The sequence below is a fragment of the Culex quinquefasciatus genome, chromosome 2, assembly GCF_015732765.1.
Source record: "Culex quinquefasciatus strain JHB chromosome 2, VPISU_Cqui_1.0_pri_paternal, whole genome shotgun sequence".
Classification (NCBI taxonomy): Eukaryota; Metazoa; Arthropoda; class Insecta; order Diptera; family Culicidae; genus Culex; species Culex quinquefasciatus.
The window spans coordinates 197,459,137-197,484,512 of NC_051862.1; the positions used below are offsets into that span (position 1 = coordinate 197,459,137).

General features: G+C 41.4%; 3 protein-coding genes across 3 annotated transcripts; all 3 read right to left on the minus strand.

The window, feature by feature from the left end:
- Window positions 1-1,883: 1,883 nt before the first annotated feature.
- LOC6036450 lies at window positions 1,884-14,721 on the minus strand. The gene is made up of 3 exons (XM_038254301.1): window positions 14,568-14,721; window positions 14,453-14,508; window positions 1,884-10,563 (listed from the first exon to the last, which is right to left on the minus strand). The coding sequence occupies exon 3, from the start codon at window positions 10,561-10,563 to the stop codon at window positions 2,080-2,082; it is 8,484 nt and encodes a 2,827-aa protein (XP_038110229.1). The 5' UTR covers window positions 14,453-14,508; window positions 14,568-14,721; the 3' UTR covers window positions 1,884-2,079.
- A 77-nt stretch (window positions 14,722-14,798) lies between these two features.
- LOC6036449 (cyclic AMP-dependent transcription factor ATF-2) lies at window positions 14,799-16,262 on the minus strand. The gene is made up of 2 exons (XM_001846448.2): window positions 15,223-16,262; window positions 14,799-15,161 (listed from the first exon to the last, which is right to left on the minus strand). The coding sequence occupies exons 1-2, from the start codon at window positions 16,044-16,046 to the stop codon at window positions 14,843-14,845; spliced, it is 1,143 nt and encodes a 380-aa protein (XP_001846500.2). The 5' UTR covers window positions 16,047-16,262; the 3' UTR covers window positions 14,799-14,842.
- Window positions 16,263-19,777: 3,515 nt separating this feature from the next.
- LOC119767672 lies at window positions 19,778-23,854 on the minus strand. The gene is made up of 5 exons (XM_038256796.1): window positions 23,448-23,854; window positions 23,190-23,389; window positions 22,674-23,123; window positions 20,177-22,621; window positions 19,778-20,118 (listed from the first exon to the last, which is right to left on the minus strand). Exons 1-5 carry the CDS (start codon window positions 23,634-23,636, stop codon window positions 19,920-19,922), a joined length of 3,483 nt encoding a protein of 1,160 aa, XP_038112724.1. The 5' UTR covers window positions 23,637-23,854; the 3' UTR covers window positions 19,778-19,919.
- Between the last annotated feature and the right edge of the window lie 1,522 nt (window positions 23,855-25,376).

Consider the following 25,376-nt stretch of genomic DNA (forward strand, 5'->3'; position numbering starts at 1 on the left):
CTACATTTGTGTTTAATTGGTGCATTTTGAGCGCATTTTTTTATTTTACTTTTTGTTTGATTGTTTATAAAACTTGTACAGATATTACAATTTTCTGACATTTCGAGAATCAGAACATCATTTTGTTAATAGCAAATCTACTTACATTGTTTATAAAAAAGCATTTGGGATTCCAATTTAAAACACGTATAGTCCAGAATCGATTATCCGAAGGTTTGTATGGGACTTCGGATAATCGTTTCACAAAAAAAGGTTTTTTCGTATTTTTAAGTCAAATTTGATTCGGTGATTGCCTTTTAAATGACCAAATACATTTTTATCAGTATTTTGTAACCGCCATCTTGGATTTAAAAATTCTTCAAAGTAGTCTAGGGTTCATACTAAAGCTCGATAATCAAAAATTAGACAAAGAAAAATAAATTTTTAGGACCTTTCAAAACTCTTTTCTAAATTTTAATCCTAGCATTTCGTAATAATTAAAAAAATAATTATTTTTATAAACGTGAAGACTTCCATCATTGTCATCATTTTTCCTTCAAAGATATAAAGATATATGGAAATCGTCATTAATCAATGATTGCCAACTAGGACGTCAATGACTGTGCCACAAAATTATATAAATTTTGAAGCACAATTGATTTAGATCAAAAATTCCTTCAGTGGCTTCAAGAAGGCAACAACCGGCACATCCTGATTCCTTTTGGTGCTGAAATTCGTTAAATTGAATTTAATACGCAATTTTTTATAGTGATGATTAATTTTCTTCGAAAATGATCAACGGCTTCACCTTAAGGTTCTGAAAGGCATCATTCCCCATCGGCCATTTGGCGGCCTTGTTTGTTTAAGAAAACATTCAAATCTTGATTCAGAATGTATCAATCAAAAAATGGTTTCCTTTGTGTTGTTTGTAGAAGCATTTTACATATCGTGATCTTTTCAATTTACTATTTCTGGATCCTGAATTCAGAACCATCATTGACAGTAATTGCCCAAAGAGTGAAGTACACCTTTGTTGTAAAATGAGGGAACTTGATGACACCAAGAAAATTTTAAAGAATTCTTCACATTTGGTTTATAAAAACCAATATTATTATTTTTCTTTAAATTTCAAAAAATGTATACAGTCGACTCTGTGGTTGTCAATGTCCAAGGGACCGTCGAGGAAGAGAATCATCAGTTTACAGAACGATGCAAAATGAAGACTCGATTGAAAATATGTTTTTCTTGGTAACCAGCTATGGGAGAGAATCATGGCAACGTCCAGCAAACAAAAACAAACTAATGTCAAACACCCTTCAAAGCTTCGTTTCGCCAAGAAAAATGTCTATGCAAGCCATGAGAAAGTGACAATATTGATAACCGGAAGAGATTTTTAAAGCAAACAGAATCCAAGGGACCGTCGATTAAGATCTTAATCGACGGTCCCTTGGATTCTGTTTGCTTTAAAAATCTCTTCCGGTTATCGAGATCCTTCAAGCAAGAGAAAATATCGAGGAATAAAGCCAATCGAAGTATGCAGTTTGAAGGGACTGAAGAATTCATCGATAGATGGAGCAATATTGACATCGAGAAGATCGACAGCCAGAGAGTCGACTGTATAATGTATGCAAGAGACATGACTGAAAAACATAGGACATTTCAGGGCTATCAGTTTTTTTTTTTGGGATTGTTGAAGTTAATTGCCGTAAACTGGGGTCAGTTGGGACACATGGGACGAATTGGGACAGCAGATTTAACCATGTTGGAGCACAATATTTTGATTTTTCTGGTTGGTTTCAGTTATAACAGGCTCAGGCTAACAAAATGTGTACATCCATTTCCAAATTTAAAAGCTTTAAGTGCTCTAAAAACTACTGTCCCTATTCAGACTGCATTCTCGATTCACCCCAGATGACGGTATTTCAAACATTTAAGTGCTCTAAAAAATCGCTGTTCTAATTCAAACTGTAGCCCCGTTTCTCCCCAGATGACGGTGGTGCATATGTAAAGATTTTTCTGCAAGTTCGCATGGTTTTGAACTATACCGAATCATTAACTCAAAAGTGATGAAAATGAAGTTAGAAGGATGAAATATCCTATCTACTTCATAAAGGCAACAAAGAACGTCAACGCTTTGATAGCATGCGGAAAAGCTTGCTCTAAAAGTGCTCGATTCTGAGCCAACGCTTCCAGCGAAAGCTCCACGTCCACAACTGCAGAATCCTTGGCCGTTTCTAGCACCCCAAAAACGTTCACGCAATCCGTCATCTGATCGAGCAGGTTTACAAACGTAAACGCACTGTTCGCCACATTGATAGACATGGTGAGCCCGGCAAACATTCGGTAGTAGATTCCCGGGTGGCTCCAGTCCCAATCTAGGGGGTTCGGACTTTTGAACTTTCGCCAGTTTAGCGCGTAATTACCGCCGGCGTACACAACACCTCCGAAGATCGCCATAGCCAGCGTGCTCTGGGTTGCGCTGGTCGATTTCACCAGGGAGGCCCAAGAGTTAGGGAGAAGCACTCCTGAGGCACCTCCAGCGAAGATTCCGAACCAGGTTGATTTGTCCCACTTCCAATCGCGCGGGAACCAACTGTCTTCCGCGCTGGCTCCACCGAGATATGCCCCCAAGAGTAGACCGGTTCCGGCTAAGCCGAGTATTCCTGAGAATATTCCTCCGGTGGCAGCACCTCCAGCGATACTAAGATACGTTCCCCGGCTGTGCCAGTCCCACTCCCACGGTTTGGCACTGCTGTTGTAGATCAGTCCTCCCAAGTAGGCACCTCCGACGATGGACAGTGGGATTAGGAACGCAAACCGTCCGTCGGGATCAACCATGTCCAACGGGGAGTTTCCGGCGTATTTGTAAGGGCTGGCGTACTGCTCTAACGGGTCTACCTGAAGAAAACGACCCAACTCCGGATCGTACAGCCGAGCATGGTAGTTGTACAGCTTTAGCTCTTCATCGTACTCCTGACCGGTAAAACGGAAGATCGTTCCGCTACGACCGTCTACCTCGTATTTACGCATGATCTGACCGTAGGGCATGTAGTCGTAAGCCGCCATAACTTGGCCGTTGAGGAGTACCAAACGAATAGAGCCCTCGTGATCTGTTAGGACGTTGTAGTACAGGTTGTCCCGCTTGAAGCCGACCAATCTTCGATCGTCGTAAATGTAGTATGTCGTCACTTGATCTTGAAGCTCTCCGAGTTTCGAATAGCTGGAATTGTAATCCACTAAGCAGCGACCTTTGTCGTCTCGGGCGTAGACTCGCTCGGTAACAGATCCGTCAAGGTGTTCAACTCGCTTCAAAACGCGTTCACCTCTAGAATTGTACCAAAACTGAACAGTTCTTCCATCTTCCAGAATGACCTTACTCGCTCGATTAACCAACATATCATACTCAATCCCAGCGATCCCCTTATGCCTTGCCTCAACGACATTACCCCGCTCATCGTGCCGGACACGGAACGGTCCGCACTCAACGGGATCCTCAACGGTCACCGACTCGAGCCGATTGCCGCACTGCGAGTAGCTCAAGCTGAACCATAGCGATCCCGTACGGAAGCATCCGTGATTGCCGTTGGAGTCGATATCGTACGACTCGACGTCCGCTGGGGAGGTGCCCAGCGATATCGCAAAGGCCTCGTGCAGAATCCGGACGATTGAACGGAAATGAGGTGCGTAGTTGGATAAGGCTTCACGGAACGATGGGGACAGTGCTTGCAGGCAGGAATCGTCTAGGAATCGATTCGTGGAGAGCATTGTCCAGATTGAATCACCGATTGATAGTAGCTTCTTTTCGTAGGTTTGTGAGTTTATTGGACTGTTCCACTTCATGAAAAAGTCGAAGAATACTTCGCGGGTGATTTCCATTTTGTAGGCGATTGCATACAGGATAAGATTCTCAACTTGATTGTAATAGATACCAAGATCTTCACCCTTATCCAGGAAACATTTGATGTCCTCGTTGAGCATAGTCCTTCCTTTCTTTCCATGTGATGTTCTGATATGATCTTGCACGTTGTCCTCAATGATAACTCCCAATTTTACAAGCATTCGCCAAATTTGATCTCTAGAGCTAGACGTTAGACCTTCTAAGCCGTTGAAGCTATCAACGGTCAGAGCTCGCATTCGGGCTTTCTCGTCTCCTGTGAAATATTTTGCTCGGATCAACTGGTTATCGATGCCGTAATCACAGCGATAGCCACAACATTTGGGGAATTTATGCAGCAAAATTTTCTGTATAGCATTGTCAGAGGTCAAATTCATGGGTAGTCCAGGGTACAAGTCAGGATAGAACGACTTTGTAACGATTCCATCGCTGTCAACGATTCCTTTCTCTTGCAACAGGTCGTAGACCTTCTCAGATCTTGTAACCCCTGAAAAACTTTCCGTGTTCAAGCCGACTGCCCCTGGGTCACATCTATCTAACCACGTATTGTCAGTTTGGATAGCTGTTACTTTCTTGTAGTCATAGTTGAGACCACCATAACTATCCTCTCCGTAAGTTATTTTCTGCTTCATAAACGGATCTTCATAGACTGTTGGATAGAAAGCGTTGTTGTAAGCGAATAACCTCGCAAATGATTCACCATTGCTTTGACAGTGAATCTGACTGGTTTGTAATCCGTTAGCGTCGAAGCTATTGCGAATAAATCGGTAGGGATTCCCAGAATCTCCAATACCAACCAATCTTCCGCTTGGATCGTAGGAGTAGATCAAATGAAGATCACTTCCTTCTGGATACCTGACCTCAGACAGCTTCTTCTTGACGTATTCAAATCGCATGATCACCTCTTTAGGAACCACTGAATTCACCTTGACAGTATTTTCTAGAAGATTCTCATCAAAATCGTAAATGCTGACTTCCTCTACACCTTCAGACACAATTCTACGCTTTAAACACATATTTGCAGAACCGTGAAGCTGTTTCCCTACAAAATATTCAATACTGCTTCCACCGGAGCTGGTACGACGAAGTTCACCACCTCGATCATACGAATACCTCACCGTAGCCGAACCTAGCTGCTTCTCGACAAGCAACTTCCCCTCGTAACGATACCTCACAGTTCCCTTATCCGGTCCACGCTCTTCAACAAGCCTACCCTCCCGATCATACTCGTACCACGATCCCCACTGCTGCTGAAGCTGATCATTCCTATCCAGCTTCCAACCATCCCCCCGCAGCAAAGTCTCCACCCTCTCGTGATACAGCGGAGCAAACTTTGCAATCATCCTACCATCCCCGTCGTACGCGAAGCTACTCAGCCGAGCCTTAGCCCCAGCAAACTCCTCGTACAGCGCCACCGTATTGCCGCGATCATCGCTGATCTTGACACGCGAACTCCTACAAACCGCGCTGAAACCTTCCTCGCGAGGGTACATTCGCTCCAGCACGCCCGGAACCTTGCAGCGGGAAGTTCTCTGTTGATCACCGCTTGTTCCGGGCATATCTCGCTGTAGTTGCTTCGCAACTGGAGCGTTCTCGTAGTGGTAGCGATAGTATGGGAAGCCCGAGAAGGCTGGATTGAGATCGTGGACTAGACCGCGCATGGTTCCGTCCTCGAAGAGATTCGATTTCTCGATGAACTCCTCGTAGTAACGGATCAACGGGGATGCTGGGGGACACTGGTAGCGTGTCCAAACTGTTTGAAAGGCAAGTCGATGAAGGCGATCGTAGACAGATTCTTGGATGTCTACTTCGGAGCCGTTGATGATCTTGAGCTCCTGGATCACGCAGTCGGATGCGTCGATATATTGGACGCGGATCAGGGGATCGATGGCTAGACGGAGCATTTCAAGTTGGAGTGTTCCTGAAAGTTGAATGCTAACCTGGTTTGGGTGTTGGATAGGTGCTACTTGATCGTGTAGAACAGAACCATCAAGGGCTATGACCAATCGATCTTCAAGGAAAAGTATGAGTATTGTTCCACTACATGGAACGCTGAAATTGGAAGAATCTACAACAAGTTCAACGTCTTCTAACGATCTTTGTAGATGAATGTTTTGAGAAGCAAAATTTAGTTCTAATTTGGAGTTTTCGTGTAATGAATAACCAAATCCAATTCCAACATTATCAGGTACATTTTCAATCAACGAAATCAGCCCAACGTCATTCCCAACATGCAACAGTCGATAAGGTTGAACACTCAACCCGGAACTGGATCTTACCCTCCACCTTTGTGAAAAGCCTTCGAAACTTTCAACAAACCCTCGTTTCGGTTGTACCTGCAACTTCAACCTCAAACCATCAGTGCTGCTCCCCGCAAAGGCAACGAACGAATCCAGCTTGCCATCAAAGTCGGTGGCCACTGCCTGTCTCTGGCAAAGGTCGTAGAAGAAGCGCTTCGACCGTCCGTAACGATCAATTTCCCCGGCAATGCTGCCGTCGATGGGGTCGTAAATCTTTGCTTTGAACTCGAAATCGAGTGGGGCAAACCAGAAGTGATCAATTTCTAGCGGTTTATCCGAATAAATTGTAATCGTTGCGTTGGATTCCTCAACAAAGATCTCCAACTCGATCGTGTACCAATCGCTGTTGTTTCGGCGCATTACTCTTCCACTGAGTTGCGTCTCACCAATCGTAGCTGTTACTGCTGATGAGATCTCCCCAACTACGAGACGATCCTTGGGACGGACCAAACAGACAAACCTAAACATTCCGGACAAATCTTTTGGCGTCACGTGACCAACGATCCTGCCGCCTTTCCCAATTCTACCAAAACTCTGCCCACTGCCAGCGAATCCTTTTCGCACGACCTGCACATCTCCAAAGTCCCAACCTTCCGGAAGTCTCTCGTACTCTTCGAACCCGTAGTAGCAAATCTGTTGCTTTTCCCAGCAGTACGGCGAACAGTCCACGATCTCCAGCTTCCCTCGCGAATCGTAAAGGATGTTCTTCTGTGCTTTTGATTCTCCAGGGGATTTGGAGTGATCGCGGACGAGCACTTGCTCGTTGGATTCGCTGTAAAATTCCTCGCGATCGCCGTCCTCGTAGCGCACATAGCCGAATCCCTGCTGAGGAATCTTGGTTGTACGGTGAAATATCAGACCAACAGCGGTTACCTCCGGTTCAGCATACTGATATACGTTCTGGAATGATTCCTCTCCAATTGTTAGACAAGATCTCTGCAATACCAAGCTGTTCAGCAACTCATGCTGCAGCGCTAGGTTATGGAACGTTAAAATCGAACCATCTCCGATTACGTTGCTCGGTTTCAAGGTAACGAGCATGTGGTCAGTTTTGGTGAAGATTTGCTCTCCACGTGGCAAGGAGTGACACTCTAAGCGATCACTAACAGTACTATTCAGAAGAACATACCTTGAATCACACTCAGTTTGGTATGCTATGAAGTGTTTGCCACTAAGAATCGTACTTTCCTTCTGTAGATGGTCTTCAAACAAAATCATTCCCGTTGAATTCCTAACAGAGAAGCATTCATCATTACGAGTGAATGTAAGACTTTCATCTATCGGAAAAGATCGTTCTACAAATTGGGAAGACCATTCCTGCCCATCATACAAATACTCAACATCGCCACACCGGAATCCTCCACCAGTTTGATGCAGCTGGAACAACCCAGCACGAATCTTCTTCCCCAACAGTTCCAGCAATCTCTCGTAGCACTGACGGGTCTGCTCTTCGGAAGGGGCAACACCTCGTGGTAGGTTCTTCAGCTTGATTTGAAGCTTGCCATCAATGAGTAAGCATTCCACGTGAATCTCCTGGTTGAAAAATTCGAAATTTTCTTCGAACCTTGTGATGAATTGCTTGAAAGTTGCAGATTTGATGATCTGCAAACTTTCGTTCAAATGGTACAGTTGAATTACAAGGTGGAAACAGGATTCATCCCGTTGCAAATCCGCTACAACAATCACATTGTGAAACACGTAGATGGAAGAGGACAGGAACGCTTCCTTTAGCACGTTTCGCTCAGATTCTGTGCAATCCAGGGCATCGAAGGCGTTCAAGTTTCTTAACTTTGGATCGAGTTCACAAATGGCACGAAACTCGAAGCAATTCTTCCACGAACAAAACTGAACCATCCAAACTGCCTTATTGCAGCACATTAAGAAGGCATCATCTGTCGTAGTGATGGCTAGGTCTTCTACCTGTTCAAAGCCCTTCGGAATTTTGCACAACTCAAAAGTCCCCTCTGTCCAACGGTAGATCGCCTTCAGCGAAGTCCTGTTGTAAATGACCGCGAAATCGTTTCCAAATTTGAACAGTTCGTCATCCTTGATCGAAATCTCGCTAGGGCTTCGCTCCCAGCGACCTTCAGCGGTTCTGGTTAATTGAGAAATCTGCTTGGTCCCACTTTCAAACACTAAAGAAACCACCACGTGATCTTCGCCTGCCTTCAAGATGTACGTGAGAGGTTTGCGGTGACCAATTTTGAAGTAATTAAGCCGTTTCTTGACTTGACGATCGTAAATTTCAACGCAAAGTTGATGTTCTCCGATGTACGAAACAATCACGTTCTGCGAAGTTTGATGCAGCTTTGGTTGATCTTGCACCGGAACTTCAATGGGAGAGGAAATGTTCTGAGTTATATCTGGTGGTTCGTATTGGAAAGCGTAAGTATTATTATCTGGAAGAATTATCATTGAAATTGATTGGATATCTGCAGAGATCGAAGTGGTATAACAAAAACTGATCATTTCTTCAAACTGCTTGATCGTTTGCAAGTAACGAACGTTATCTCGAAGAATGTATTTGAACAGGAAGCAATTCTTAAACTGCTTTGAATCAACCATTAGTTTGTTCAAGAACTTTGTAGAAAATGGTAAAATAGGAAGATTTGACTCGTGATCGAACAAGTAATTCTGATATTCACCAGAATTTTTACTGTCATACTCAAATGTGATGCATGTTCCCAAAGAATCCGTCATTTGCTTGATCAAAACTGCATGAGTTACCCTATGCTGCTCAACATCAACTTCTTCCAATTCGTACGAATATCGCTGAACATATTGATCCGAATAGACTTCCGTCAAATACCAAGCCACACTTCTCTCCACAAGATTCCGACCTCCAACGACAGGCCCGGAGTAATCTGCGTGACGAACGGTCCGCTGAACAGCTTGCCCTCCAAAAACATACCGGAATCGATCCCCTTGCACAACCCACTTCTCCTCCACGCCAAGGTATTCAACGAACAACTTTGCTTCAGGCATCCCTTGCACCGAAAATCTCCCCTGTCCACATCCCTCCAAACGAAGAACCACCCCATTCCGATTCCACACGTACCGATGGGCACCGTGCGCAACCTCCGCCAACAGGCAGATACAGTTCAACTCCAGCCTCCAACCGCAACCTAAAATTCCCTGAGGATCTCGCGATCTCCGCGCGGGTTGAATGTAGTCCAGCCGCTGAACGATGTCCATACCCAAGGGATTGACGATCTGCACCAGGGGTAGCGAGAAACAGAGCTTGCCGGTTTTCACGTTGACGCACTCGGCAAAGCTCTTGACCGTTACGATGTCCGCGAGGGAGAGAACGCGAGGTTCGTTAGAAAAGGACTCGTTGAGAGGGAATTCGACGGTAGGGTAGTTCCTGGTGGTTTTTGGTAACTCAGGTTGACTCACTACTTTCTGGTTGTCAATCGAGTAAGTCGACGTGACGAAGATGTTTCCTTTTGCGGACTTGACAAAGATCATGTCGTTGCATACCCAAAGAACTTGAGCTAAGCGATCTTCCGGTTTCAAATCAGAAATGTCCAATATAGATTCCCAAGCGTCAGTACAAAGACATACCATTCCTCTGGTAGTTGTTGCAAAACATAGTCCTGCATTTGATAAAAGCAATTTAGATGTAAGGTTTGTTAAATGATTCAAACTTTTACCAACTCTACTGTAGGCTTCATCTTGGTAGTGATACAACAAAGTACTATTTTCGCCAACTAAAATAATGTTTCGAAACTCCTGATCGTTCGGTACAAAAACTAAATCCTTAACATTCAATTCCCCAACACCAAACTCCATCAACCTTACCAAATAATACTTCTCATCAAAGGTAAAAATACTTATCCCCGTCGTTCGTCCCACCACCACAACCACCTCCAACTCCTCCCGAATCTCCCGTACAAACACCCCATCCACGCCGTCCACCAACTGTTCCCGATAATGGTCATCCCGCAGCCATCGCATCGGACAACTCGTCCGACCAGCCACCACCACCAGCTTGTAGAACTGCACCTTGCCACTCCAATCGACGGTTACGGCACCGGTATCCCGCTTGTCCCAATAAAACTGTCCAAACTCACAGTGACTCGCAATTTCGGCATTCTCACCGAGCGAAATGAACGTCCGGTTAGGCAAATCCAAACGGTACACCTGTAAACCGTGGTCAACTCTAACCAGCAGCAGGTTGTCGGCTTGATGCCATTGAAGGATGGGAGCTGGGATGTCCCAGTGGAATAACTGAACCCACTGGCCGTTGGTTTGCTCCAAAACTGTTACCAGATTTCCGTTGGACGCTAGTAGGATGTGATTGGGACTAGCGGGTTCCGTTTTCCATACGAGAATGTCGCGTGCCTGAATATTTCCAACAGGGTCGAAAGGGTACTTTAGGCGGAGCATCTAGAAATACAAAATTATTTGCTACGAGACGAATGTTGTGAAGGTTAAAAAATAGAGACAGACACGTAGGGTATATGGCCCTATTTTGGACCTACTATGCAAAGCGTCAACATATTTCGCATAGTTCTCTGGAACGGTCTAACTAATTTGGCTCGTTTCAGGATTGTTTTGTGCATTAATTTATGCTTAACAAAGTGTACTATTGAAAATTTAAAATAATTTAACCATTCCATTGTAATAAGCATTCCAAGTAAAACATTTTTTGGATGCTTTTTGGACTTATTGAATGTATTTTGGAGACATCGCTGAACCTATTTTGGACCCACACTCTGATTGGTTGAAATTTGGACAACTCGAATTGCGGCGTACGGCGGCAACACGCACACTTACAAAAACTCGGTTTGATAAACCAAAGGGCCTATCCACGATTATAATTTGGAAAATATTTATTTCAGAAATTAAACAATTATGATGAAACAATGGATTTGAATTTGAAAACGTGTTTTAATCATATTGAATGGAAACTCACGCATCTTTAGCAGGTATCTGTCCTATTTACAATTTGCATATTCTTACGACCTAATTGTTCAAGCATTAGAACATAAAAGACAACCCGTTATTACTCGCAATAAAAACACCTTATCTTAAAATTAAATGAATGACACAGATACATAACAAGTTACAATGAAAAAAGGTTCTAAATTTTACGCAGAGCTTATGTTCAAATATTATTAAACAATGGAGAAATTTTAAAGGGAGATTATAGCTTGTAACTTGGTGTGAAACTTTCTCATCTGTCATGCTAAACTTTACAGTTGCTTTACAAAAAGTTTAAGTACATGTTGCACTTTAAAAACAATGTAATATTTGAAAAAAATCTTTGTTTGACTACCGGGGTGACTTTGATAGTCATAGTTTGTCTTGTTAAAAGCAGATTTGAGGTTTTCAAACATTAAACTTTCAACTTCCTATCACTTAGGTTGCTGATATAATTTTTAAGAAAATCATTTGTGTCAATACTTAGTTAATTATGTTTATAAGCTTTTAAATATAATACATATAAATTTTAGGTAATATTGTTCAATAATTAAATAATTAAATAAAAAATTAAATAATTAAATAAAACATTTTTGAAAAAAGAAATAAATCTTATTTACCCTATGATCAATACGTCAAATGCTGTATCAAGTAGGCGAAAACCTGTTTTACCCCTAATCCAACAAATTGTTAAAAAATATTTTAATTCATTCAAAATGGCAATTTTCCCAATCAAATTTACAACTCCAATACTTCTAACTTACGTGAAATTGTCCGAGGATTCCGAATATGACAAAATTGAGACCAAAAAGTGCCGCTATGGCGGCCTACAGGGCAAAAACTAACGTTGTAAAATGTTTGTTCCAGAAAAATCGAAAAACTATGAGAAAAACTGCGATTGGCCAAAAAGTTAACACCGTAGGCTTATAGTCCATGTTATTACCTATCTTTTGACCTATGGGAGTATGGGTGTTGGAGGCTGTTGCAAAAAGATATTAAGGTTTTAAAAAAATCAATTTTTGACAGTAATTTGCAAAAGCTAAGAGAAAAAGTCGAACCAATCCTGGATGTCTATGGCACATTTTGAAGTGCTTCGAAAGACCTTTCGAATGCATCAAAGAGAGTTGGAATTGATGAAGTTTTACGGAAATGCGAGCAATTTTAAGATTTTTTAGGTTTTTTGGACCTCAAACTTCAAAGCCCGTTTTACCCCACTTCCCTTTGTCGTAGAGGGCTCATATTTGGCATGAGTTCATCTCATGTATAAACAAACAAACGCTGAAAGTTTCATCCAAATCGGAGCACCTCGATACGACCTGTTACACATTGGTGAAAAACTCGCTCGCACGGGTCCCCCACAGACCGTTTTTATGTAAAAAAAAATTCCACCCAAACCAATGATTGGACATGGTTCCTGGGACCATTCTGCACTTCTGGGCCGAGTTTCAAAATATTTGCCGGCAGAAATTTCGAATACGGTCAGTTTTAGTGTTTCGAGTAGAAATTAAGGTGAAATCACATGTAAAATGCGTAGGAAAAGATCAAAGTTTCAATGTTTTAACTCCAAAACATTACTGGTTATGGTTTTAAATTGTATTAACATGTAGCAGAATGATATAAAAACGATTTACAGCTCTGACTTAGCCGGATTAAGCCTAAGTGAAGTGACTTAAGTATATTATTTACAAGTTTATGCCTTAATATCTAAAAAAAACTCCTACATCAAGTGATTTTAAGTCAAGGAAAACTAGATTGCACAATAATAAGTTAAATTGGGGTGACTTTGAGCCAAGGGGTGACATTGTACCAAATTTTACGATTATAATAGCCAGATAGCTTAACAATAAGCTCGATAAGCTTGAATTGCAAAGTATAATCGTTGCAAATATTGTTCTTAGATTATGTTGTCCTCTGCCATAAAAAGTTCAATAAGTACGAAACACTAAAAAAAATAGATAAAGCTTTAGTTTCATAAGCCTTACCGTTTGATCCCGACAAGAGTTTTAGGACACAAGTTACATTGAAAACTTACTTCGCATGTACATACTTGACTATACCGGGTAGAATGTTAAACGTGGTTACCTCTCACCCCGGTTTGGCTGGTAATGTTGTAGAGCGAACAATTTGATTTGATTTGATATTTAACTGTACTATTTTCATGTTTTCATAAGATATGCCAAGCATGTTAACAAACATCGGGCAGAAGTAGGATTTGTTTTGTTGTATACATTATTAGTGAACGTTCTTGATGATCAACAATATGTTCTATTGAATTCTAACTATGAGTGTATCAACATTAATTTAATGTTATTTTATGACGATAACTGCAATGTTGAAAAATAATTGGTTGGTTTGAAATATTAATCCTGTGGGAAGTTGTGTCATTAAACTTTTGCTAAGTATAATTATTACACAGGACAACAAAAATATAAGAGCTAAATGATAGCTGGAGTACTCTCCGAATTTCATTCGTAAGGTTGAAATTTGTAAACGATTTAAAACCAAAAAAAAACAATTTTATTATTATTGCAATGTCACAAACTTGCCACGTCACAAAATGTATTTCCTTAAAATTTTGATTGTTTTAATTGATTTCAGTAGGAATTGATTTAGAACTGAAAAATGTGAGCATCATTTTCAAATTTAGAGGATTCCAGGAGATTTTAAATTTATTTTAATTAATTTAATTTTAAATCAACAGGCTTTATTCAAACAGAATAAGCAGATTTGCGTAGCAATATCATCAAATTGCTTTGTGGGAACATAAATAGACCAAATTAATACGTCTACAAATAAATAAATGAACATAAAATTCAAGCTTATCAAAGCAATCTTTATGCGTTTATTGGTACAATGTCACCCCTTGGCTCAAAGTCACCCCATATTAAGTTATTTTTGTGCAATCTAGTTTTCCTTGACTTAAAATCACTTGATGTAGGAGTTTTTTTTAGATATTAAGGCATAAACTTGTAAATAATATACTTAAGTCACTTCACTTAGGCTTAATCCGGCTAAGTCAGAGCTGTAAATCGTTTTTATATCATTCTGCTACATGCTAATACATTTTAAAATCATGACCAGTAATGTGTTGGAGTTAAAACATTGAAACTTTGATCTTTTTCTACGCATTTTACATGTGATTTCACCTTAATTTCTACTCGAAACACTAAAACTGACCGTATTCGAAATTTCTGCCGGCAAATATTTTGAAACTCGGCCCAGAAGTGCAGAATGGTCCCAGGAACCATGTCCAATCATTGGTTTGGGTGGAATTTTTTTTTACATAAAAACGGTCTGTGGGGGACCCGTGATTTAAGATTCTAAGAATTTAACCTTTTGCTGCACGCCTTACCTTTTTAATTTGAGTAAAATATCAACAGAATTCTCTATCGCATATTGAGCATAAACCTGAAATTAATAAATACACTTGAATAGTTGTACGATTTTTTCTGAAAACTCCTTTGTACCTTTGATAATAATTTGCTTATGCAGCAAACACCTGCTTAACATGCCACTGATAACGTTAATCAAATTGTATCAACTCAAAACATCAATTCCACACCGTTCAACCAATACGCAAAGTTACTCCGTCTCCTTCAACAATTCTACGCAGACTGAGCTTATCGTGCGTTCTGCAACGCAAAATATAGGTCTCTCGCTGTTACTGATAAACCGCCGAATAACAACAAATCTTTTTAAAAATCTAACTTTATTTCTCTAAAACCAACAAACTCAACAGCGCTCACGATCGCTTCTCCGTAGGATGGTTCTGCGGTGCCGCTACCACCAAACCAGGCGGTGGTGACCCCGCAGCAGCAGCAATGACAATGTACACGGGATTTTTACCCACAACCACCGGCTGCTGCGGCTGCTGTACGATCGGCGGAGGCACTTTCGACGGACCAGCCGTCGTCGTTGGTAAGGCACGCGCCACCGGACAGTCCCGGTGCAGTTGGAGCTGGTTTCGTAACCGCACCACCTCAGCCTTCAGCCGGGCGTTTTCTTCCTCTAGGGCGGCGTTCCGCTGGGCGATCATGTCCTGGTTTTGCTTGAGGCGGGTGCTGGAATTGGAGTTGGATTGATTTTTGTGTGTTTTGATGGGGTTTTGGGGGAGATTCTTACCGGTAACGTTTTGCGGCAGCTTTCCACCGCTCGTGCTTTTCTGTTTTTTCCTTGTCTTCTTCGTGGGAATTGCTTGGGTTGCGGTCGGGCAACTTTGTGATCTTGGTAGTATCTGTAGACTGTTTAGTGACTTTCTTGGACGTCGATTTGGAAGTCTCAACTGGAGTTGAACCGTTTCTGGCCAGGTACTTCTTCAACTTGACCTTTACTGGGTCCGGATCGGAGTCACTGGAAGCAGCGGATATTGACGATGGTGCGTCGGGTTGAACTGGAGTTGCTTTGGGCAAGATGGCCACCGGGACTTTCTTCGGGGCAATTAGGACACCAGCGTCGTTCGCCTTCCTCTTGAGATCCGCCGCGATTGTCACAGGTTGACCACTGCCAACTTCATCCTTTTTTGACACCGACCTCGAGATGACCAACTTGGACAGTTTGTACGTGCGCTCCTTAATGCTCTCGCGACGTTCCAACAACGGAAAGACGTGCGGCGTATGCAGCGTATCGTCCCCAGTCCCACCAGCCTTCCCCACCTCCCCACCCTCAACAGCCGCGCCCTCACTCTTCTCCTCGACCGCTCGCCGGAACGTCTCCTCGAACGGGTTCACATTCTGCAGATCTTCAAACAGGCCCACCTCCTCGCACTTGCCAATCAGCCGCGTTGGCGTCGGAGTCTGGTCCGCAAACAGGTTCGACTTGTTCGCGAGCTCCAGGTTCAGCATTCCGGACTCGTCGTGTCTGGCCTCCTTGTGGGCGTTCAGGTGGTCCTCGGTGGCGAAGCTGGCCTTGCAGCCGGCGACCTTGCACGGAAATGGTTTCACTTCCATCCGGGTTGTCTGCTGTTGTTATGGCATGGTGCAGAACTTCGTCGACGGGGACACCACCAGACTCTATGCTGACTTAAGTTGTTAGTTATGCGGATTACTTCCGCGTATGCTCGTTAGGTCGGGATATTATGTTGTTTTTGCCAGCGTATGTGGATGGTGAAGGTGAGTGCGAACGCGAGTTTTGAATATGTTGGTGCAGGGTTGCATAGCCGTGATGATTTGTCACGATTTCACGGAGGTCGAAATTACTAGTTTTTTTAAATTATTTTCATCACACATATTTTACTTCGGATAATCGAATCACATTCAAAAATTTAGACTGAAAATCAAACTGAAAAAAATGTCTTAAATTCTTAAATTCTTAAATTCTTAAATTCTTAAATTCTTAAATTCTTAAATTCTTAAATTCTTAAATTCTTAAATTCTTAAATTCTTAAATTCTTAAATTCTTAAATTCTTAAATTCTTAAATTCTTAAATTCTTAAATTCTTAAATTCATAAATTCTTAAATTCTTAAATTCTTAAATTCTTAAATTCCTAAATTCTTAAATTCTTAAATTCTTAAATTCTTAAATTCTTAAATTCTTAAATTCTTAAATTCTTAAATTCTTAAATTCTTAAATTCTTAAATTCTTAAATTCTTAAATTCTTAAATTCTTAAATTCTTAAATTCTTAAATTCTTAAATTCTTAGATTCTTAAATTCTTACATTCTTTAATTTTTAAATTCTTAAATTCTTACATTCTTTAATTCTTAAAATTCTTAAAATTCTTATTTTTTTTGAAATTCTTGAAATTTTTGAAATTCTTGAAATTTTTGAAATTCTTGAAATTCTTAATGTTTTTGAAATTCTTGAATTTTTTGAAATTCTTGAATTTTTTGAAATTCTTAAAAATTTTGATATTCTTAAAATTCTTGAAATTCTTAATTTTTTTTGAAATTCTTGAAATTATTGAAATTCTTAAATTCTTAAATTTTTAAATTCTTAAATTCTCAAGTTCTTAAATTCATAAATTCATAAATTCTTATATTATGAAATTCTAAAATTCCAAAATTCCTCAACCATTAAATTATTAAATTTTATAATTTCAAGATTCTATGATTTTAAAATTCTAATTTTCTATAATTCTTAAATTATGAAATTCTTAAATTGTTAAATTATTGAATTCCTGAATTTTTAAATGCTTGAATTCTTTAATTAAATTCTTAAAATCTTCTGAAATTCTATAATTCAGTAATTCTAAAATTCCTAAATTCTTAAAGTCTTAAATTGTTCAATTATTAAATTTCTAAATTTATGAATTCTTGAATTCTTTAAGTCTTAAATTCTTATATTGAATTTTTAAATTCCTAAATTGCTGAATTATTAAATTCTTAAATTCCTCAATTCTTTAAATCCTAAATACCTAATTAAGTTCTTAAATTCCCAAATGCAGCGATTTTTGCCACAGAGCAGTTCTCTAGGATTTCGGTCATTCGATTTTTTTTGTATTTTTTAATCCGACTGAAACTTTTTTGGTGCCTTCGGTATGCCCAAAGAAGCCATTTTGCATCATTAGTTTGTCCATATAATTTTCCATACAAATTCGGCAGCTGTCCATACAAAAATGATGTATGAAAATTCAAAAATCTGTATCTTTTGAAGGAATTTTTTGATCGATTTGGTGTCTTCGGCAAAGTTGTAGGTATGGATACGGACTACACTGGAAAAAAAATACACGGTAAAAAAATTTGGTGATTTTTTATTTAACTTTTTATCACTAAAACTTGATTTACAAAAAACACTATTTTAATTTTTTTATTTTTTGATATGTTTTAGAGGACATAAAATGCCAACTTTTCAGAAATTTCCAGGTTGTGCAAAAATCACTGACCGAGTTATGAATTTTTAATCAATACTGATTTTTCAAAAATCGAAATTTTGGTCGTAAAATTTTCAACTTCATTTTCGATGTAAAATCAAATTTGCAATCAAAAAGTACTTTACTGAAATTTTGATAAAGTGCACCGTTTTCAAGTTATAGCCATATTTAAGTGACTTTTTTGAAAATAGTCGCAGTTTTTCATTTTTTTAAATTAGTGCACATGTTTGCCCAGTTTTGAAAAAAATATTTTTGAAAAGCTGAGAAAATTCTCTATATTTTGCTTATTTGGACTTTGTTGATACGACCTTTAGTTGCTGAGATATTGCAATGCAAAGGTTTAAAAACAGGAAAATTGATGTTTTCTAAGTTTCACCCAAACAACCCACCATTTTCTATCGTCAATATCTCAGCAACTAATGGTCCGATTTTCAATGTTAATATATGAAACATTTGTGAAATTTTCCGATCTCTTCGAAAAATATTTTTGGAATTTTCAAATCAAGACTAACATTTCACAAAGGCCAAACATTCAATATTACGCCCTTTTAAAATGTTTGTCTTGATTTGAAAATTCCAAAATATTTTTTCGAAAAGATCGGAAAATTTCACAAATGTTTCATGTATTAACATTGAAAATCGGACCATTAGTTGCTGAGATATTGACGATAGAAAATGGTGGGTTGTTTGGGTGAAACTTAGAAAACATCAATTTTCCTGTTTTTAAACCTTTGCATTGCAATATCTCAGCAACTAAAGGTCGTATCAACATAATCCGAATAAGCAAAATATAGAGAAGCTTTTCAAAAATATTTTTTTCAAAACTGGGCAAACATGTGCACTAATTTAAAAAAATGAAAACTGCGACTATTTTCAAAAATCACTTAAATATGGCTATAACTTGAAAACGGTGCACTTTATCAGTAAAGTACTTTTTGATTGCAAATTTGATTTTACATCGAAAAATGAAGTTGAAAACGACCAAAATTTCGATTTTTGAAAAATCAGTATTGATTAAAAATTCACTCGGTCAGTGATTTTTGCACAACCTGAAATTGGCATTTTATGTCTTCTAAAACATATCAAAAAATAAAAAATTAAAAATAGTGTTTTTTTAAATCAAGTTTTAGTGATAAAAGTTAAATAAAAATCACCAAATTTTACCGTGTATTTTTTCAGTGTAGTCCATATCGCTGCCGAAGACACCAAATCGATCAAAATTCCTTCAAAAGATACAGATTTTTGAATTTTCATACATCATTTTGTATGGACAGCTGCCGAATTTGTATGGAAAATTATATGGACAAACTAATGATGCAAAATGGCTTCTTTGGGCATACCGAAGGCACCAAAAAAGTTTCAGCCGGATTAAAAAATACAAAAATTAAAATTGAAGAAAAAAGACCGATTTCGTAGAGAATTGCTCCACATTCTTAAGGCTGGTAAAATTTTTATTTAAAGCATTTGAAGATTATGCCTTTTTAGATTTGGCCTTATTATTATATCGAATACAAAATTAGTTTAACGTTTATAATTTTTCGCATTGTTTGAATATTTTACCGAAGAAATTGCAAACAAGCACCGCTTAAAAAAAAATATTGGTGTTATTCTTTCTTCCGAGTTCCGCATACAGCCTTAAAATAAAATGAAATACCACAAAAAAAAATATTTTCTTTTTTCATGATTTCATCATCCGAAACTTCGAAAAATTGAAGTTCAGATGATCCAGTCGGGACTGTAATTCTTTTAAGACTATTTGTTGGATGTTAATATAAATACTATTATACTCATAATCTCATGAACGTTTTTCATAATTTCAATTCATTTATTGTTCAAATATTTCAAAACATAATTCAAATTAACAGAAAATGTAACAATTAAAATAGTTCATAACGCTGAAATGTCAAATAATGTTCGAGTTCATAATCGTAATCTCGGTACATAATTCATATGATAAGTAAATATATCATCAACAATGTACAATTGAAATCCACCACCACCAGGTCACAACTCACATTAACGAGTTGTTAAACAGCTCCCGCAGCTGGTTGAACCGCATCTGCATCTGCTCGTTCCACACATCACGCACACAATCCTTCGCAATCGCCGGCAGCTCGTTCTGGCCGGCTCGGATCTGCTCCTCGTAATGCTCCCGCTTGCGCTCGTTGTACACGGCCAGCTTCTTGACTATCTTGGCCTGGCTCTCGTTGCTGAAAGTTGTGAACGTTGTTAAATTAAAAAAGTCTACACTGAACAGTTAAAACTTACGCTTCGATAAACTCGCGGCCCATCTGCACCAGCTCGGCGTGCGCCTTGTCCAGCTGCGCCTCCAAACCCTTGATAGCGGCGCACTTCTCGCCAATCTCCTTCGCGCGGAGATTGGTGGAAACGCGATGAACGATACTGCCGATATCGTTCAAATGCTTCACCTTCTTTTCCAACTCATTCAGCGACGGATCCAGCTCCTGGCGGATCCTGGCCATGAATCGGTCCAGCATGGTGCGGCCAACCTTGGTTGGTCGTTCCGTTTTGGTGGCGATCTGGGTCACCGAGATGACCACGGGCTTGGGCACCGCCGCCACCTCGCGGTTGACAGCAGGTCGACGCGGCTGTTTAACGACCGGAACTTGTTCAACCTCCTCGCTACGCACCCTCTTACGCTTGTTCTGCTCCGGCGACTGGTGCTCCACCAGCTGCGGATAGCACGGCGATTGCGAGCGACTTCTCTGCTCGGGCAAGCCGTCTCCCAGCGAGGAAGGCGGCCTAGCTGCGGCGGTTCCAACGCGAATGTCCAGGCTGCAGTCTGGCGCCGCAATGCTCGCGAACGACTGCTCGCTTTCCGCTTCTTTGTCTTCCGAGATGAACTTGGACAGGATGTACTTGCGCTTGGCAAACTGGAAGTTGAATCCGCCCTCGGTGGACGTATTCTGGGCGGTTCCACTGGCGTTGGCCGCCAGCGAAATCGGCACCGAGACGTCGTTGCTTCCGGGTGGGTTGCACTGTCGAAGCGTTTCTTCCGTTAGCAGCGAGGGTTCACTCGGCTTGGACGCACGCTTGAGTTCGACGCGGCCCGGTGCGGGGACGAAGATCGAGATGGCAGCCTCGGAGCTGTGCTCCGACTGTGCAGGAGACGGCATCTGGTTGGCTTTCTTCTCTTTCTCGGCGGAAATCAACGCCGCAGCCTTCTCCACCATCAAGCTGTTCGTATTTTGGGATTTCTTGTAGTCTCGCCGCAGCATTACGGTCGGTTCGACGAGAGGCACGCGCTCTCGCTTGGGAGCCGCCTTTGGTTCGACCACGAACGTTTTGCCATTACGCGAGTCCTGCGCAATTTGCTCAATTCCGCCCAGACTGTCGTTGATCGGCGTAGATTTGGCAAAGAGCTGCTTGGCCACCGTCACCGTGTTGGCGCGCTGTTTGGCCTCGTTCTTCGGCTCGATCGAGGAAATCTGCAGGTGCTGGAATGTGTCCGGGCCAACGTCCTCGTTTTCGTCGTCGCTGTTCAGGTCGATGATCTTGATTGGTTTCTTGGCTCGGGGCAGTGACAACCGACTCGGCTCCGGAATTGGCTTCACTTCCTTGGTAGACTTACGTCGCCGTGACGCGTTCGCAGTATTTTTGGCAGCTTTGCTAGCTTCGCCCGCTGGCTTGCGCTTCTTGCCGGAGACCGACTTGCGTCCCTTGCGCTTCTTCGAGCTACCGTCGTCCGGCTCGTTGAAGTCGTACGGATTCTCCGGTGCCGGGTCCCGCTTGAAGAATCGCAGTGCCGATCGGTCCACCATCTGGTTAATTTTACGGATGTTCTGCTCCAACTTCTTGTCCAGCACTTTCTGCTGCGCAATGCCGAACGTCCCGTTATTCTCGATGTACGCCTGCACGGACTGCTCCAACTCTTCCGAGGACATCAAATCGGACGATCCGGTCACGTCCAGCACCTCGGACCTGCTCAAGTGAACTATATCCTCCTCGATGGCCTTCAGCGGCTTCACCGTGTTGATCAGCTTGCCCTCTACGTACTTGTTGCGTTGCAGCTGCGAGTCCTTGCTCTCGTTCAAATCTTCTTCCACACTCTGTCTCAAGAACAGCTTTCGCTTCTTGCTCGAACTGTTTTCGGTCACGTTCGCCGACTTTTCCTTCTCCTTCTCAGTCGGCAACCAAACGCAGATTGACGAATCACTTCCAGATTCAACCCGTTCCCGCTTCGAAGGTGACCGTTGTTGTTGCCTCTGCTGCTGTTGTTGGCATTCCGTCCGAAGTGGATCGAACACGCGCAACCGCTGCACGTCCTGCAGAACCACGCGTACATCGCCAACTCCGTTACGATTTGGAACTTCGTTCTCCTTGTTGCTCTCGCTCGATTCGTTCAGCAGCTCGCGCCGGATGTTCCGGTGGCGCTCGATGGTGTCGCAATTGTCACGCAGGCGCTGCGACTGGTCCAGGTTGCTATTGGTGGTGGCTTGGCCAGTTGGCTCCGATTCAATGGACTCCAGCATCGAGATGTTTAGCAGGTTTTCGAGGTGACTGTCGTTGGGTAGTTGAGGTTCTTGGCTTGTCGTGAGGGCGCCCGTTCGAAACTGCGGCAGAGTTTCGTCGATAAAGTGCTGGAGGTCGAGATCGACGGGGAGTTGGAACTCCAGCCAGCCTGACTTGGCGACGTTCAGCTTCCTTGGGGCGACGAGGATGTCTTTGTAGGTGATCTTCAGCAGACGATAGCTGTAAACAGAACTGAGTGAGTTGTTGATAAACAAAAGAGCGTTAAATCTACCTGATGAGATCGATGCCGGTAATGTCTTGGTGTTTGATTTCTAGCTCTAAGGTGCCGTTTGGATCTTGCTTTTCCTGAATGACCGTAGTGAAGTTAATCGTGCGGGGACTGTAGTTGAAGTCCAACCACAACTTTTCACCGCCCTTACTGGACTTGACCAGCCGGGACTTGCCCGCGGAGCAGCTCTCGACCTGCAGCGAGTACACGTTGGTGATGCGAGACTGCTGCTGCAGATCCACCAGAAAGCTGCGACATTCCTTTTCCAACTGCGCCGGCTTCCAGGTGGTCAAAACGTCCCACGGACCTCCGATCGACTTGCCCATGTGCTGCATGAACCGCTTCCGCTCGGGTGAATCGCCAAACGCCTGCGAACACACGAAAACCAACTCGACCAGCTGCTGGTGGATCGAGTAATAGCCCAGGCGTCGCATCTGATGGATCAACTTGTTGCTAAAAACACAAATCGGCAAATTAAAATCCAACAATTTCACAAAATTTCAACAACGTTGCTAATACAAATGGTTCTGGCAAATCTCGAGGCTGGCCACCGTCTCCTTGGCCGAAATCCGGTCGAAGATCTCCAACAGGTGCAGCAGCGCAACCAGCATCGTCTGGTACGGAACGGCCGTTATACTTCCAATCACGCAAATGGTCTTGATGATCCCGGCCAGCACCTCCACGTCCACGGAATTGCGACGACGGTCGGTCAAGTGACTCTGAAAAATTCAAAACCTCCAGAAACAAAAATCTCAAATTTCACCAAAAAAAACCAACCACAACCAGCTGCAAGTGGTCCGCAAAGGACCCCTCGAAGACCCGCCCGCCACATTGCAACAGCTTCACGAAATGTGACAGATAGCGCTTCAGCAGCCGGAACTGCTCGTCCGGATCTTCGTTCCGGCGCAGCCGGTTCAAGCGCTGCCCCAGCTTGGCCTTTACCAGACTGATGTCGGCGGAACGCATTTTAATCTCACGATGTTATCAACACAAAAAGATTATTTTTAAATTCACGATGTCTACTCAATTTTCAAAATGAAAAAAAAACACATTAAAAAATCCACGCGGAAGGAAAAGAGACGCGACCAAACTTCAGGCCAGCTGCGCTGCGAAAGGACGCATGGGTGGAGAAATTTTCAAAAAACCAAAGCCGCCTACTTCGACCGCGGGTGGCGGGTGGATCTACCTTATCGATAGTTGCTTCCGCCCAGTCAAATCAATCCGAATTCTGAAACGGAATCTAATTAGAATCGTATACAAATTCCGTTTCAAACGCAACAACCGGTTCCGTGTTCTACATTCTCAATTGATTAGTTATTGCTTATCGAGAAATTAAATGTGAGAGTGTGTGCGTGCAACATGGAGTTAAACTTTTCAAAGTGCCATGGTAATCTTCACAGCAACTTCACAGAAAGTTTAACTCCATGTTGCACACACTCTCACATTTAATTTCTCGATTGCGAGATAAAACCAATTTACTCCTTCGCTGTGACTGACAGGAGGTTACAGCCGCCGAACTACCGCTGTGTAAAAATCAGCAGGTTGAACTGAAATTCAGCGTTGATTTGGCTGTCAACCTGATTTGTTTTGAATATTTTTCGAAAAGTCAGCAAAAAACTCAAGGCAACCTTTGACAACAGCCAAAAATTTGTTCTGCGGCTGTCATGCGGCCATTCTTCTGCGGTCATATCAGCGCGCGTGAACTCTAATTATTAACGCCCGCGATAATATGTTTTGGTTGATTTAAACATTCCCTTATTTTGAATCAGATAATGAACAGGTTAAATCGACCATCACAAAAATATTTTCGTTTATATCAATTAAGCTATTTATTTCTTACCTGAAAATGGTATAATTTGCTTTTAATGTCGATTTTATGATGAAATAAAACAATTTCAAATTTCAAACCAATTTACTCGCTGTAGGTTATAATGAAAACATCACCCCAAGTTTGAGCGCCCTCTAGTGGGGGTTAATTTTGACGTTTGATTGCCTATAGGGGAACAGCATCTAATTCCAGCGTGCCTCTAATGTTGGCAGGTCAGAACTTTGACATTCAATTAAAGCTTATTAAAAGCGTTTTCAATTGAAATCAAGTTATAAATAGCTCAATAAGAAGTGAGCAAGCAAGTTTTTATCAAAAGTTTTGCAAAATAAGTTGTTTAAATAGTGAAATTCAGCAAATTGGACGGAGTTAGGAGCGAGTGCTTAACCTGCCAAACATACGAGAATTTCCCCTACATAATACAAACAACTACTGTATACGAAAATATCCAATGGTCAGCAGCGTCGGTAACAAAGAATAGACAAATCCAGCGAAAGCTCAACGCTGCTTTTTGATGGTGAGAGATTTGACAGCTCCCATACTAAATGTCTCGATTTTCATACTTTTTGTTAATTTTCTTCTAAAATGAAACACTTAACATATGAAAACTATATATTTTTGGTGCCCAAAATTCCTGCTGAATCGAATGGTGTACTTATCTCAATTGCAAATTTTTCGAACAGTTTTTATTTTAATAATATTCTAGACACATTTTGTGCACCTAATCAATCAATACTTTTATCATAAATAATCATTTTATTGCTTAAAAATTGAATTTTCCTGAGCTCCCTTATTCAAACACATGGAAGCTGTCATTTCTAACACCATTGGCCACCTAGCGGCCATTTCAAACTGGATACGTCTATAGTAAACAAATCTTT

What these genes read in the sequence shown, in the direction of transcription:
- LOC119767672 (XM_038256796.1), bottom strand. Translation starts at nt 23,636, where the DNA reads ATGCGTTCCGCCGACATCAGTCTGGTAAAGGCCAAGCTGGGGCAGCGC. An exon ending in GAGATTTGCCAGAACCATTT is followed by an intron (nt 23,124 to 23,189) that starts GTATTAGCAACG and finishes TTGTGTTTTTAG; the next exon opens with CAACAAGTTGATCCATCAGA. An exon ending in ACCGGCATCGATCTCATCAG is followed by an intron (nt 22,622 to 22,673) that starts GTAGATTTAACG and finishes TTCTGTTTACAG; the next exon opens with CTATCGTCTGCTGAAGATCA.
- LOC6036449 (XM_001846448.2), bottom strand. Translation starts at nt 16,046, where the DNA reads ATGGAAGTGAAACCATTTCCGTGCAAGGTCGCCGGCTGCAAGGCCAGC. An exon ending in GCTGCCGCAAAACGTTACCG is followed by an intron (nt 15,162 to 15,222) that starts GTAAGAATCTCC and finishes CTCCAATTCCAG; the next exon opens with CACCCGCCTCAAGCAAAACC.
- LOC6036450 (XM_038254301.1), bottom strand. Translation starts at nt 10,563, where the DNA reads ATGCTCCGCCTAAAGTACCCTTTCGACCCTGTTGGAAATATTCAGGCA.